At 42.9% G+C, this 14,953-nt stretch overlaps 1 protein-coding gene across 5 annotated transcripts in view; it reads right to left on the bottom strand.

Moving 5' to 3' along the window:
• The window catches only part of sik3 (SIK family kinase 3), a 352,669-nt gene that overhangs the window by 21,375 nt on the left and 316,341 nt on the right, over positions 1-14,953 (bottom strand). For 4 of the 5 annotated variants that reach the window (XM_068054009.1, XM_068054011.1, XM_068054010.1 and 1 more), the window contains 5 exons: positions 11,186-11,305; positions 10,091-10,191; positions 8,512-8,627; positions 7,135-7,498; positions 3,676-4,601 (listed from right to left, as the gene is read on the bottom strand). In XM_068054009.1, the coding sequence (XP_067910110.1) occupies positions 3,676-4,601; positions 7,135-7,498; positions 8,512-8,627; positions 10,091-10,191; positions 11,186-11,305 (1,627 nt within the window). Of the gene's footprint in view, positions 1-3,148; positions 3,313-3,675; positions 4,602-7,134; positions 7,499-8,511; positions 8,628-10,090; positions 10,192-11,185; positions 11,306-14,953 lie in introns of all 5 variants that reach the window. The other variant, XM_068054012.1, reaches the window with a different exon arrangement.

Raw genomic sequence — 14,953 nt, 5'->3', positions numbered from 1 at the left:
ACATTAGCAGGGGCGAACAGTGCTTGATCAAAGAAATGTTTAAGCATACGGACATAAGAAATAGAAGGAGTAGACCATATGGCCCTTGAGCTTGCTCCACCATTAAATATGATTATGACGAAAGGACGACCTTAAAGGAGCAGAGGAAATAGAGAGGGAGGTGGAGAGGTGTAATTGTTCAGGGAGGGAATTCTAGACTCTGGGACCGAGTCAGCTGAAAGCATGGCCACCAATAATGGAGCAAAAAGGGGAAAGAATACAACAGAGACATTCTCAGTGGAATGGAGAGTTCAAGGGGAGGGGCGGGGTGGGGTGGGGGGAGGGAAGGAATGGATTTTAGAGCTGGAGGAGGTTATGTAGATTAAAATTCCAAAAGATGATGAGTGCTTCCTAGTGGCTTCAGAGACTTCAACAGCTATTTATGTATTTAGTAGCTGAATGTAATCATTTTTGACACTATTTACAAACCCTTAAATACCAGACTTTGAATTCCTCATTTTTAGCTTTGTCACTTTATTGAGATAGTCTTTGGTATCAGGCTGTTTTCATGCTTGTCTTATTTGAAGGCCCATAAGGATGGCTGAAAATAAGTTAAGCTTTAACTCAAAGAGCTGCATATTGCAGGGGACTGAAGTTAGTTCTAACTTCTTTACAGAGAAAAAGGTTATTTCACTAGCAATGACAAATTACAGCAGTTCTGCAGTATGAAACACCTCACATTGCAAAGTTAGTTATGAATCCTTCACACTCAGAAATAAAGGATCGGAAATCATTGTAGTTGGCAAGATATTTACTGTGTGGTTGTCTCCTTTCACATCATGTAGTAGTGGTGAAGTATTGCTTCACATGCATGATAAGTGAGCCAAAAAAATGTTGATCTTGTGTCCAGGAAACTTACGAGAATTTGTGCAAAAGCAGAATACTGCAGATGCTGGAAATCTGAAATAAAAACAGAAAAATCTGGAAATACTCAGCAGGTCTGGCAGCATCTGTGGAGAGAGAAACAGAGATAATGTTTCAGGTCTATGACCCTTCAGTTCTGATCGACTTGAAAGGTTTCTCTCTCCACAGGTGCCGCCAGTCCGGCTGAGTATATCCAGCTTTTTCTGTTTTTATTTGAGAATTTAGTTATACGCTAACTCATTTGTTGCCAGGATCTTATAATTACCTCACCATCTTCAATGTCTTCTTTCTGCTATGATCTGAAGTTTTTTTGTTAGAAAAACACAAACTTATCACACTAAATGAACCATGACTCTAGATTCATCTGCTGTTTGATTCTTTGCAACCTTGGCAATGTACCACACTCCTTGTACTGAACTCCACTGCTCCCCACCAACCCATTTAACCAAACTGTTAAATCAATAGTCAAGAAACTGGTCTTACCCAAGACACTGCTGTCCATTCTCTCATTAATGTTAAATTCAGCACAAAATTCACAAAAAAAGGTTGCAAATTGTACAATGATCTCAATCTTTTGCAACTTAACCTTTACATTGACGTATTTAAATTGTGAATGGACCACTGATCAGATAATTTCTAATTTTCTTTACATAGAGTTTTGATTCCTATCACACCAATTTAGAGTTTTAATCAAACTACAAAACAATGGAAACCTGCAGTGATTAGCAAAACTCAGCTGATTTATCACTGCTGACTGAATCCCAATCGCAGACTGCAATTTTCTAATTATCCCACATACCTTATACTCATTTAAATAACAGCTGTGATAGTTTTGTGCTGGAAAATGCCAAATTTCAGTCCAGTTGTATGGTGAGCTATGCATCTTAAAACAATTTGTAGTTGTCAGTATGAGATTACTGAGAATTTGTCTCCAGCTGATTACTGGAAAACTCAATGCTTGATATATATACACCATATAAAATTGATAAAGCAACAAATCTAGATCTATTTTATTATTATGGTAACTTGATCTAATTGTGTGCCATGCTTTACAATTAGCAGTCCAAACCTACAGAAGCACTGAGGGGAATTTTAACCCTCACTCGACAGAAACTGAAAGGGTGGCAATTAAAACAGAATGGGAGACCCGCTAGCCCGCCACCTCGATCCAAATAACTACAATTTTAAATTTCAGGTGCCAAAGACATCTGGCTGAAGCCAGCAGGGTTCTTGTTTAAATTTAGATTGGGTCCCAATGGCTTCATCAGCACCTGACTGCAATCTTAAATCCCGGACTGCGTGAGAAAGCCCTTGTAGATTCCTCGCCAGGCCAAACCTAGTGGAAAGTGGATACAAGATCAGAAAAGGACAAAAAGGTGAGCTTTTAAATAATGTTTGGGGTTTTCTTCTGGAGGATCAGGAGTTCTCGCCTAAGCCCCACAAGGAAACCTTGGGCGTCCCTTCCCCCTAAACTTTCCTTCCCTTCCCTGAATGCAATCCTCTCAGGACTCCCCTGATCACTTACTCAAGTGTCGGAGATCATTCCCTGGGATTCCTGGCTCCTGCTTTCCGAAACCCCCCTTTGCCCGCTGATGAGGTAGTGATTCTGGCTAGAGAGTGGGAGTCCAATCTCCTATCAGGAAATGAGATCCACGAGCTAATTCCCTGCAACCTCATATGGCATTGGCATGCCAATTTGCCATGTACCCAGACTCCTCCCTGCCCCCCAAAGCACCGATCCCACTAAAATCACCTCCATTATTTATATGTGGTGAGCAAATGTCCCCATCACCGAAAGTTGAGTTCATTACTGTTTTGATTGTCATAATGAACAGTAAAAGGTGCATCTTGCTTAAGGTAAATTCGTGCCAGGATTCATGTTGTAATTAATACAACAGATGGATACCATCCAAAAAAACACTACTTTTTAAAATGTGCGAGAGATACTGAGTGAGATTTTGGGCAATAAGCACATATTTCAGATTAGCTGTACTGCATCAAAAAGAAAGGACGACTTAAAAATTTATATAGTGCCCTTCATAACCTCAGGATATCTTAAAGTGCTTTATAGCCAATTAAGTACTTTTTGAAGTTTAGTCACTATTGTAATGGTGGAAACGTGGAAGCCAACTTATGTACAGCAAGCTTCCACAGACAAAAATGTGATAATGACCCAATAATCTGTTTTATTTTAATCATGTTGGGTGTGATATAAATATTGGTCAGGACACCCATGAAAACTCACCTGCTCTTCTTCAAAATAGTGTCATGGGATCTTTTACATCAACCTGGGAAAGCACAAGGTGCCTTGGTTTATCGTCCCATCCGAAAGGCGGCACCTAAGACACTGCTGCACTCTCTTGGTGCCTAGATTTTTGTGTTTAACTTGAGAGCAGGAAAGCTTTCCTTCTGTAAAAATGGAAGTATTAAGGATGTGCCTAATGTTTCCTATGAAATCTGAAAAATACTCATCCCTACTAGCAATGAATCTATATTTAAGTGTATATTGCATAATTAGCATGTTGACAAGCCTATAACTGGAGTATATCCCTTATGGATTCAGCTTATGAGCAAGCCTAGCAATGGAAGCCCCAAATGAAAATTCTGCTGGTTTGCCACAAATTTGAAAGGAGCAAAAGGATGGACAATCAGACAACAAGCCGAGCTTTTTGTTTCTCCATATGTCTACGCAACAAAATTTTAGGAGCTGGAAGTCTACTACCTAGAGTAAGACTATCTAATATACATCAAAGCACAAATATCTTCTCTTACCTCTGCTTGGCACTTTGTTTCTGGCAAAGCCAGGGACTGGCTGATGACTGTAAGGCTGTGCCATCTCGTGCACATGATTCATATTTGCTAGTAGTGTCTCTGCATCTCCACATCTAATAGCATTAAGCAGTGCTGAATTCTCTTGGCAGCCTTTGGTGGATGTGTCAGTGCAGTCTGTATTGTCCTGATATCCCTCCCTGTTCCCCTCACTCACACAGTCCTCTTCCATACTCTCCGAATGCATCAATGGGGGATGGTGTACAAAACTGTGCCCTTGGGATGACGAAGAGGGTTGTGGAATATGCTCTTGGCCTCTGACCTGTAGTAGATGATGGTGCTGATGGTAAGTTTCTGTACTTTGATAAGGCATATTTAACGTTTGGCGCTCTGATAAAGTCTGTTGCTGGCAACATAGGTTGGCAGTCATGTTCCCAACATCCCCCACCCCTTGGTTCATGTGCCTCAGCAAGTCATATTCTTGCTGTTGCTGCTGCTGTTGCTGCTGCTGTTGTTGTTGTTGCCGCTGGTGACGTTTTAAGAAATGTGTCGTCTCAATAGGAGGTAAGCGCAGGTCCTGTTGTCCTGTCAAAGAGTGCCTGGGTGACAGTAATCCCTGGATCATATGGCCATACTGCTGTGAAACTTGCTGGTGTCTTGTGTAGTCAGATGGCGTTGGGGAAAGCAATGCCTGATGTAGTGACGAAGCTGTGAAATCCTGCTGTTGTTGCTCGTGCTGCAGGAGGACTTTACCAGCCATGTTCTGGTTATAGTTTAAAAGCGGGTCCATCTGTGCAAGTTTCATGGCTTGGGAAAATGCTGCTGCTGGGTTGAAGTTGTTAGTTACACATCGAAACTGCTCCTGGAAAAGGTGAGGGTGCAAGTGCGTCTGATCGTAGCTCAAAGGAGAGAATCGACTGATAGGTCGACTGAAAACAAACAGAAATCAGTGTAGGATAGTTAACAGCATTATGAATCAACTGGAGAATCATGGATAGATCAGGTCGAGTACCAGCTTCCGTTCAGGACATTAGTGTACCAGTTGGGTTTTTAATCACAATCTGGCAGCTTTCATGGTACATAAATTGCCATTTTTACAGAAATCAATTTCAGAACTTGGTCGGTGGTATGTGAACTTATGGCCTTTGGGTAATCATTAAACTTCCATACACATCAGAGACTTGAATATGCTCAAAGATAAATGGATTGAAATAACATATGCATTCCCCTTACAGGTATGCAGTTTTGGTCTCCTTATCTGAGGAAGGATGTTCTTGCTATAGAGGGAGTGCAGCGAAGGTTTACCAGACTGATTCCTGGGATGATGGGACTGATGTATGAGGAGTGATTGAGTCGGTTAGGATTATATTCGCTGGAGTTCAGAAGAGTGAGGGGGGATCTCATAGAAACTTATAAAATTCTAACAGGACTTGATAGGGTAGATGCAGGAAGGATGTGCCTGATGGTGGAGGAGTCCAGAACCAGGGGTCATAGTCTAAGGATACGGGGTAAACCTTTTAGGACTGAGATGAGGAGAAATTACTTCACCCAGAGTGTGGTGAGCCTGTGGAATTCGCTACCACAGAAAGCAGTTGAGGCCAAAACATTGTATGTTTTCAAGGAGTTAGATATAGCTCTTGGGTTGAAAGGGATCAAAGGATATGGGGGGAAAGTGGGAACAGGTTACTGAGTTGGATGATCAGCCATAATCATAATGAATGGCGGAGCAGGCTCAGAGGGCCAAATTGCCTACTCCTGCTCCTATTTTCTATGTTTCTATGTAGGTATGATCATATTGTGTCAAGCTTACAACTTCGGAGTTGACATTAGTTGTTTTTGAAATACTTAAATTGTTACTTTATGCCTAGTTAACCCTTTCAAGACTCAGAACTGTAATAACACGTTTGGGGATTGTGATGGGACATTTTGAACAATGCTTCAACTTCTAAGTTCTTCCCGTTCCGCCATTATTTTTGGTTCCAACTGTACACAGCTCAATTCCCCAGGCAAATGGGTGGCAAAGCAACTTTGCCCCAGGCATCTGCAATGTTGCTTTTGACCCTGTGCTAGGAAGTGAATGAGAACAGCTTAAGAGCACTTTAATTTTCACTCTCCTACTGGGGAAGCATCTAGCTTCCCTTTGCTGTCTCACCCTAACAACATTATTAAAATTGGGAACTAGACCCAAAGAATGGTTAGTCCTGACAAGGACCCTGATATTTACTAGGGCAAGATTTCCAATCGGGAGTGAGGAGTTCTGGTCCCTGAACACTGTGCAATTTTACTGTCACAGCCTATGTGCTTTTTCTTCGAACAGGATCTCCGCCCAGAACCAGCCTGACTGACAAACCTGTGTCAGTTGGGGAATACTCTAGCAGAGGCCACAGTCCCGAAGCAGGTAGGGAGTTGGCAGCCTTTAAATCATGGGGGTGTTTGCACAGAATGGTTTGAAGTTTTGGGGGTATTTGTGGGGGGGATTGTTGGAGAGCAATTGGGGGCAGAGATGAAGGGTAAGTGATCATGGCGGGGAATCAGTTATCATAGGGAAGGGGAGTCCAATCGCAGGGAGGGAAGGTTAGTTTGGGGGGCTGGAAGGAAGCACACCTGCTCGCCTCCAAGCAGTTCCAGAACGACATCTAACTCTTCCATGCAGCAGTCCTCGCATCACTTTAGCTGTCGGATTTCCCAAGGCCACAGAAATGCAGCCTACCAGAGTTAAATTTAGAATGGAGCTAAAATGTGAGGCCTACCTACCTCCTAGTAGAGGGTTGGTTCTCACACCACCACTCCCCTCACCATCGCGCTGTCCCCCCACCAACCCCCCAGCCCCATTCCTCCTCAGGAAGTGGGCGGCTTCGAGGTTGTTTGGGTTCAGTTTGAGATTTTTTCAACTTTTATATCCCACCCTACCCAAAGCCACCTGTTTATGGAGGTTAAAATTCCCCTCAAGCTTTCTGAACCACCATGCCATCATTTACAAAACATGAAGAAATCTACAAGCATCCTGAAGCACCTGGTATTAATTTGATGCCAAAGGATTGTCCCTTCAGCTCAACATGAGTTAAAAGAACAAAAAAACATTAGAAGTCATCCATTAATCAGATTAACTTCTAAATAAGATTTTTCTTGATCAGTACACCACTTTGCCACAGGAATTCTGTAAATGGGAACATAACATTTAAAACAACATTTACACGAATCAGATTTCAGTGTGTGGTGATCTCCATTTGAGGGCTGTTATTAACCATACTAAACAGTTAGTTCCACAAAATCATATTTTTTCAATTAACAATAACAATAATAAAAATGAATCAACTGGTCATATTAAAACTGCGGTACAAATCTGTTGTAAGGAACATATTCAGGCATTTTGAAGCAGATTGTTCCAATCTTTATTAATCTTCACTCTTCAGCACCTACAGAGCATTAAAACTTAGCAATTGGGTTCAAACATAATCTCACCTGTTTGCCTCTGCACTGTCAGCACTCAGTTGTTTTGCTAAGGCCCTGTGCTGTCCAAGCCCGAGAGATGGCATGTGCAACGCTCTCTGCTGTAGGGGAATAGGATTCCCTGGACTGATGATTCCATGGGGGTGTGTGGTGTGCAATGTCTGCCCAGCACTTTGTAGCAAGTTGTTGCTGAGCATATCTGGTGGCTCTTGGACTTGGATTGTAACCTGCTGCGTTTGTGATTGCTGTGACAAGCCAGGCTGTAAATTCATTCGAGGCAGATTAAGGTTTGGGGGAGGGGGGCTATTACTTGGCTGTTGGAACAAAGCATGTTGGGATGGTAAGCCTTGAAACTGAGATGGAGAGGCAACACAACCTAAGGAATTAAAAGAAGTAAAAACAAATATTTCAGACAACAAACTATTCCGCTGCACAAGTGATAGTCTAGAGGCAATATCCAGCAATTTAAATAATTCCAAGCAATACACTCATCAGCCTGGGAACTTTTTAAGGTAAAGCTTCAATGAGCTTAACATTAACAGAGAATCCAGTTAACTCAAGTTAAATTAAATTGAGTATTTTTGCATGCACAGTATCAGAAAACTTGCTTGCTATGAAGAAACTGGCTTTTGGCAGCAGCAATAATGCTACCCACAATGATAACGAGCATCATGATGCAAGAGGATAATGAGGGACCTCCTACTTGACAGTGCATTATATTTTTCAGTTGATCCCAATTATGTTGGAATGGGTGAGTGCCACACAACCAAGCATAAAAACACTCAACTAGAAGTTAGGCAGGAACCATTATGTGTACTAATGGAAAGAAAGATTTTATGTTTGGTCAGTCAAATGCCTGACATGGGTGGAAAACTATCACCATCTTTAAGTTTCCACACCAAGCTACTGAAAAATCCACATGTGTAAAATTTTTATTTGCTCAATACAATATGCACACTCCTTGCACATGTAAATGGTGTATTTCTGTAAGCCCAAAAGAGCTAAGGGGCAGGTGGACAGAGGCAGTGTTCTATTAAGATTCTTACTGCTTGTACAGCTAAGGTTACCCTACATATTAGGGCTTTGGCTTGCAGGGTTACATGAAACCAAGTGGGAAGAATCCTGATCCCCATTGACAGCTCTACTCCTCTATTGATGAACCAGGCTGGCTGATCAATCGTCAACTGTGCCCTGCGGTACTGCTGACCTGCCTGGTTCAGGTACAGGCCTACTGAGTGTATTACTAAGGGTCATCTTGGAGCTACCTCAACTCCAGCACCTCCACTTACCTATTTAGAAAGATAATCGATAAATCAAAACAGAAAAAGCTGCAAATGATGCTTAGACTGGTTAATCTAGGTCTCCAAAATTAACATGGAATATGCTTACTGCTGGATTGCATGACTGCCGTGGTGCCAGGAGGAGGACTGTTATTAGATTTGCTGAAGAGATGGTTGTTGGGATGGTTAGGAGGAGGGCTTGACTGTTCATGCTGAATTTGTAACCTGCAAAAGTTCATATTTTTTAATGTCATAATTCGGAGGCAGTACAGGTAGTTTCAATTAACTGATCATCGTCATATAATTTGCAAATGTAGCATTTTATCCAAAATGTTTAAATACCCAAAGATCGTATCAAATAATAACTTCCCATAAGTGAGGGACTCTTATACAATCAGTTGGATTTAACAAGCTCATGTGTTATATGTAACTTATAGATATAAACTAAACTATTGTGCTGAACACAATAGGTTTTGGATATGTTGTCTGACCTGACGAGCAATATCAGTTGTGCTGGGATACAAACTCAAATGCAACATTAGAATGCTCCCATTGTAATTTCACAAATATTTCAGGCGGTATAGTTCTAAAAACGCTATTTAATTTGGAATAAAACCAATATAAGCATTGAACATAATGGAACATTTTGGTCATAAAATTGTGCAGTACACTCTTGGTAAGGATATTTCATCAACATAGCATTTCGCTAAAATCTGTTTGAAAATGTAAAAATTTAACCCAAATATGGTACTTTCAAAGGAATTGCAGTCATAATAATAGAATCTTTTTTGTGCAAAAGAGTCAAGCAAAACATGAAGCACAAGTTAGTGGCAAGTCAACAAGGTCCAAACTGCCTAAATTGTGTGTTGTTAATCAGCTTATTTAACATGTGTACATATAATCACATTTATGTAACAGCTTATCTACCATACCAATACATTTCAAAGCAGTTCATGCACTGAACTGTTTTTTGAGATATCATATGTAAGCAACCTTGGCAGTCATTCTTTGCCAGCAACATCCTGGAATAGTGATCTGTTAATCTATTTTATTGTGGGAGGAATGTTGTCCAGAATACTTGGACAACTCACTGCACTTCTTTGAATAGTGCCATGGGATAGTTAGGCCTAGATTTTAGCCTGGAGGCAAGTTCTGTGTGGGGGTGCTGTTGTGAAAACAGGTTTCCTGAAGGTTCTGCATAATATAACTGTAGGGCTCCTTAAAGTGGGGTTCCTGTGCAGAGGCAGCCTGATTGGCAAATTGGAGGCCTTTCAGGCAGGAAGCATACTTCACAAGGCCAAAGCTTTACAAGAGCAGGTAAGTGTTCTGGGGGAGTGAGAGATTGTGGAGGGATCTGGAGGTCCCATGGTGGTCCAGCTCCTGATCACAGGCACGCAGGTGTAGGTCCAGTAGTGGTCCAGATGTAGAGGTGGGCCTGGAGGAAACATCGCTGTTCCTCCAGGCCCACAAGCAGTGCTGTAAAGGCATTTAATCAAGAATTCAGCCCCCTCTCACCACCTTTATGCTACTGAGTTTGCTGAGGCCCGGGAAATCTGGCTGTCTGTGGTTAAAAGTAAAATGACTATCAAAATGAAGACACACAGTCTCATTATATTTAAATGACCAAACTGTTTACCACGCACCCAACCCACAAACAGCAAAGGCTATGTTACACTTAGATTACTCACCTTTGCAGCTGGTGGGTGATGAACGTGGGTTGGCTTTCCACATGCTGTACCAATGAAGCTGTTGACAATGGAGGTGAAGGCTGAGCTGGTCTAATACATTCCTATACGCCCAGAGGAATGGATGGTCATATTTGACAAAAATGCATTACTATCATGCAGTACATATGACAACAACAAAGTTAAACAGAGTCAAATGTACTGATTTACAGTCATGGCTGTCATGGTCATTGTTTTATCTTTTACTTAACACACATTATGGACTAAAATTATACTCTATATTTCCTATTCCCAGGCCCTATCTGCTATGTTGGACTCTCTTGATAGGTTGCAAAAGCCACTTGACAAGGGTCGAATATCTTTTGCCTTTCTCGAACCCAAAGACATCCTTGTTGTGCTCATGAATACAAATGACTCGCTTGTCATCTTAATTTCACAAGTCTCTGCTAGCCTTTAACGTACTCTTAATTTCAAAAGTTTCAAAATGTATACCACACGCAATCTACTCTTCTGAATTCAAATTCACTCAATTCAAATTATTTGATCATACAATTTTCTAGCAGTAAATGCATACTTTACTGTGTTATTTACATTGCTTAATTTAAATTATTAAATAATTCAAATACTTTAGCGCATAAAATAACCTGAATTATCAGGAGTCAACTTTATATTGGAACTGTTCATGTACTATTTAAACCACCATTAAAAAAATTGTAAAATGAGGGCTAAAATACTCCTAAAAGTACCGGTTGGCCTATCTGGCCCTTTGTGACTCCACTCTGTTTTCTACCAATTTACACTACAGGTTATTATTTCTCGGTGATCTAGGTTTATTATGCATACTTTTGGCACATGATTTAATTAAAAAAGTACTGAGTTGCTCCTTGAGGAGTTAACTTAATCAATTAATTCTCAATTTCCATAAATCAAGTAAAATCAGCAGAAACTACAGACTGTTTTTGGGTGGGGAAATAAAGTGAGTCTTCCAGATTGGCCTTATTTTTGTCAGGGGAGAGTGCTGGAGTCACTATCAGACTAGCCAAAGTAACATATGCACTCGCAGTACAAGTAGTATTTCATTGTAAATCACCATGCTACCTGGATCTGTTGGTGTAGGATTTGCTGCTCTTGTTGGTAAAGCACGTGTTGCTGTTGTGTCTTCTCGAATATTTTTTCATCCATAGCATTTCCATACATCTTTTGCAAATGCTCACATTCCTAAACATAAAAATAGAGCTTAATTGCGGTCATTTGGAGAACAGACTAGTAATTAGTGTTTCTGAAATACTGGATACAGCACTCATCAACCCAAGAATATGATGTAGTGGCAGTAACAGAAACATGGCTTAAAATGGTGAGGACTAGGCGCTTAATATTCAGGGATACAAAGTGTTTGGATAGGGAAGGGAAAAAGAAAAGAGAGGTGGCAGCACTGATTTGGGAAGACACTGTAGTGTTGGAAAGAGAGGATGCCCTTGAGGTTAGAGTTGAGAAGCAAAAAGAGGACGATCACATTACTGGGGGTATTTTATTGGCCTCCAAATATAGATAGAGAAAATCTGAAGGGAAATCGCAGAGGTGTGCAACTATAGAGTAGTGATATTGGGATGTTAGAGAAAAGGATAAGGAGAGGGAGGAATTTCTGAATGTGTTCAGCAGAACTTCTTTGACCAGTATATTCTCAGTCCAACTATGAAGGAGGCGTTGCTAGATTTGGTGTTGCAAAATGAGGTGGGCTAAGTGGATCAAGTGTTTGTGGGGGAACACTTTGGCCAGAGTGATCATTGTATCATGAGGTTTAGACTGGTAGTGGAGAACAGCAAGGAACACTCTAAAGTAGAACTTCTAAATTGGAAGAGGGCTATTTTCAATGGGATGAGAGGGGATCTAGCCAGGGTAAAATGGAACCAAAGACGGTCAGGCAAAACAGTAACAGAACAATGGTTAATTTTTGAGGAGGAGATGTTTCAGGTACAGGCTAGGTACATTCCAACAAGGATGAAAGATAGACGAAAGACAGGGGAACCAAAAACAGGGCTCCTTAGATGACAAGGGAGAGAGAGAATATGATGAAACAAAAAAAAGAGGTGTATGATGCATATCAGGTGAATTCTTCAAGTAAGAACCAGGCCAAATAAATAAGTTGAGAGGGGAAGTGAAGAGGAAAATAAGACTGGAAAGGAGAGAATATGAGAATAGAATAGCAGTTAACATAAAAGGCAACCCAAAATTTTTCTACTGACACGTAAATAGTAAGTAGGTAGTAATTGGCCTTTATAGCCACTCCAGGCGCTGCTTCACAAACCACTGACCACCTCCAGGCGCGTATCCATTGTCTCTCGAGATAAGGAGGCCCAAAAGAAGTAAGAGGCAGGGTAGGGCCTTTTAGGGACAAAGAAGGTAATATATGCTTACAGGCGCAGGGCAAGGCTAGAATACATAATGAGTACTTTGTATTGATGTTTACTAAGGATGAGATGCTGGTAAAATATCAGTAGAACCGGAAATGGTAGCTATAATGGATGGGGTGAAAACTGATGGGCAGAATATACTGGAAAGGCTGGCTATGCTTCGAGTGGATAAGTCGTCTGGTCCAGATGGCTTGCATCTCAGGTTGATAACGAAAGTGGGAGTGGAGGTAGAAAGGCTGGCCATAATTCTCCGGTCTGCCCTAGATACAGAGGAGGTGCCAGAGGATTGGAGAGTGGCTGAATTTTTGCCACAAAGGTAGGAAACAGCAGCTGGATTTGTTTTAGGTTCAGAAACCCACCTCCGGTGTGGAAACTGATTAAATTTAACATTTTTGGGTAGGGAACCTCTTAATTGGTATGTTGACGGGTTTCCTGTCTACTTAGAATGAGTGGAGGCAGGAACAGAGGCGGGTTGGATGAAATGTGGAACTCTTAATTTAAAGTCCCATGGCAGTCATCACTGAGGCTGCTGGCTGTTCTGAAGGACAGATCTGCAGCTTCTGCCAAAGTCTTCCACTGCACCAGAGGGAAGTGAGATGTCACAGGTGAGCCAGAGGCCTGGCACCCAGGGCAAGGCTGCCCCTCCCTCGCTTCATTGATGCCGACGTGAATCTGATGCTAGAGGCCAGGAGGGAGGGGAGGGAGGTCCTCTTCCCAGAGGGTGGCAGGAGGCCACCTCGCCATGCAGGAGGGGGCACTTCTATGTTCAGCACCATCTCCCTCTGCTGCCTCTTCCTCCTCCTCTCTCACCTCCTGCTCCTCCCCCCGATGAACTCTCTCCTTCCAGGGACATTGTCCTCAAGCTCTGGAGGGCTATGTAATGGAGAGCACAGCAGACCACCATAATAACTGAGATCCTTGCAGGAGGGTATTGGAGGATGCCACCCGACCAGTCCAGGAACCGGAATCACATCTTCAGAAGCCCGATGGCCTGATCAATGGTTGTCCGACAGATGGCATTGGTTGTATCATCTGTGTCTCCCATAGAGGGATCAGTAGCCATCTCTTCAAGGGATACCCCTTGTCCCCTAGGATCCATCCACGCACTTTGCGAGTTGGAGTGAAGATCTGAGGCAGCCTGGACTGGCAGAGGATGAAGGAATCACGGCAGCTGCCAGGGAAGTGAGGGTGCACATGGATAAAGCTCTCTCTGTGGTCACAGACCAGCAGGACGCTAAGGGACTGGAAGCCCTTCCTGTTATGGATCTAATTGGGCAGTCTGAAGGTGCCTTGATGGCCACATGGGTGCAATTCATGATGTCCTACACTTAGGGGAATGCAGCAATGGAGACAAAACACAGTGCCCTCTGTGCCTGCGAGGCCGTGTCTGTTGTGAAATGAATGTGCTGTCCAGCTGACAGAGAACATCATTGGCCAATGAGATGCAGTGGTGTGCAGCCATTCGAGATGCCACTAAGGTCCACAACTGACCCTTGGAACAAGCCAGAAGTGAAGATGTTCAAGGCCACAGTAACTTAGATGGCCACTGGAAGGGCATGGCAAGCAAGTGAGGTGTGAGGTCTTAGGCCATAATGGCACAGACATCTGTGACCATCTTCCTGGAGAATCGCAGTCTCCTGCAGCACTGGGTCTCGGTCATATGGTCATATCCAGGTAGCTCTGTCTTCGGTTGTAGATCCTGTGTTGAGGGTATGCCCTCCGTTGCCTTCCTGCCCATCTTTCCTCTCCCGTGCCCTTCTGTTGCACAGGGTTCTGCCCTTCCTGTAGATGGTGATGCCCCTCAGCCACTGGGCCCAAAATCTGGCAGCTGCACTCCCATTGCCGGCTGGAGCCTTCCTTCTGAGCAGGGGGGCATCCCAATTGTCCTTGGCAGCATTTCCCCCTGCTCTTCTTCCCCCATGAATCCCGAGGAGGGGGGGGGCAAAGACCCCGTTCAATGCCCAAGCACTGTACCCACTCTCCCCATTAGCTATGCAGTGCTAAGGGCACATCGTTGCCATGTTCCCCTTTGCCCTGCTGATCCCCTTATGGTGCTAGGGTGATGCCCTGGGGCAGCGCTCAGTGGTTCTCCACTCTGTACCCGCCTCCCTTCAGATAATCAGAAACGAAAAGCTTCTGAAACTGATGCACCCCTTTAAATCTTCCACCCTCCCCCTCCAAAAAGCGCTTAACAAGCTTTTGAACTAATTTAATTGGCCTCATTTGGGAGGAGAGCAGGATTCCTGTCCCACCCGCCCTGGTTATCAATGCTGGCGCTAGGAAAGGTGTCCTGTAACTGACAGGCCAGCCAGCGGCAGTATTTTCGGGGCACCCAACTTCCGTTCCCCACTTCGGTGGCCCTGAAACTTCAGCCTCCTTATTCAAGAAAGGGTGTAAGGACATTCTAGTAACTACAGTCAGTCAGTTTAACATCAGTGGTGGGTAAGGTTTTAGA

This window comes from Heterodontus francisci, chromosome 22 (genome assembly GCF_036365525.1).
Source record: "Heterodontus francisci isolate sHetFra1 chromosome 22, sHetFra1.hap1, whole genome shotgun sequence".
NCBI lineage: Eukaryota > Metazoa > Chordata > Chondrichthyes > Heterodontiformes > Heterodontidae > Heterodontus > Heterodontus francisci.
This window is presented reverse-complemented; position numbering and strand designations above follow the sequence as displayed.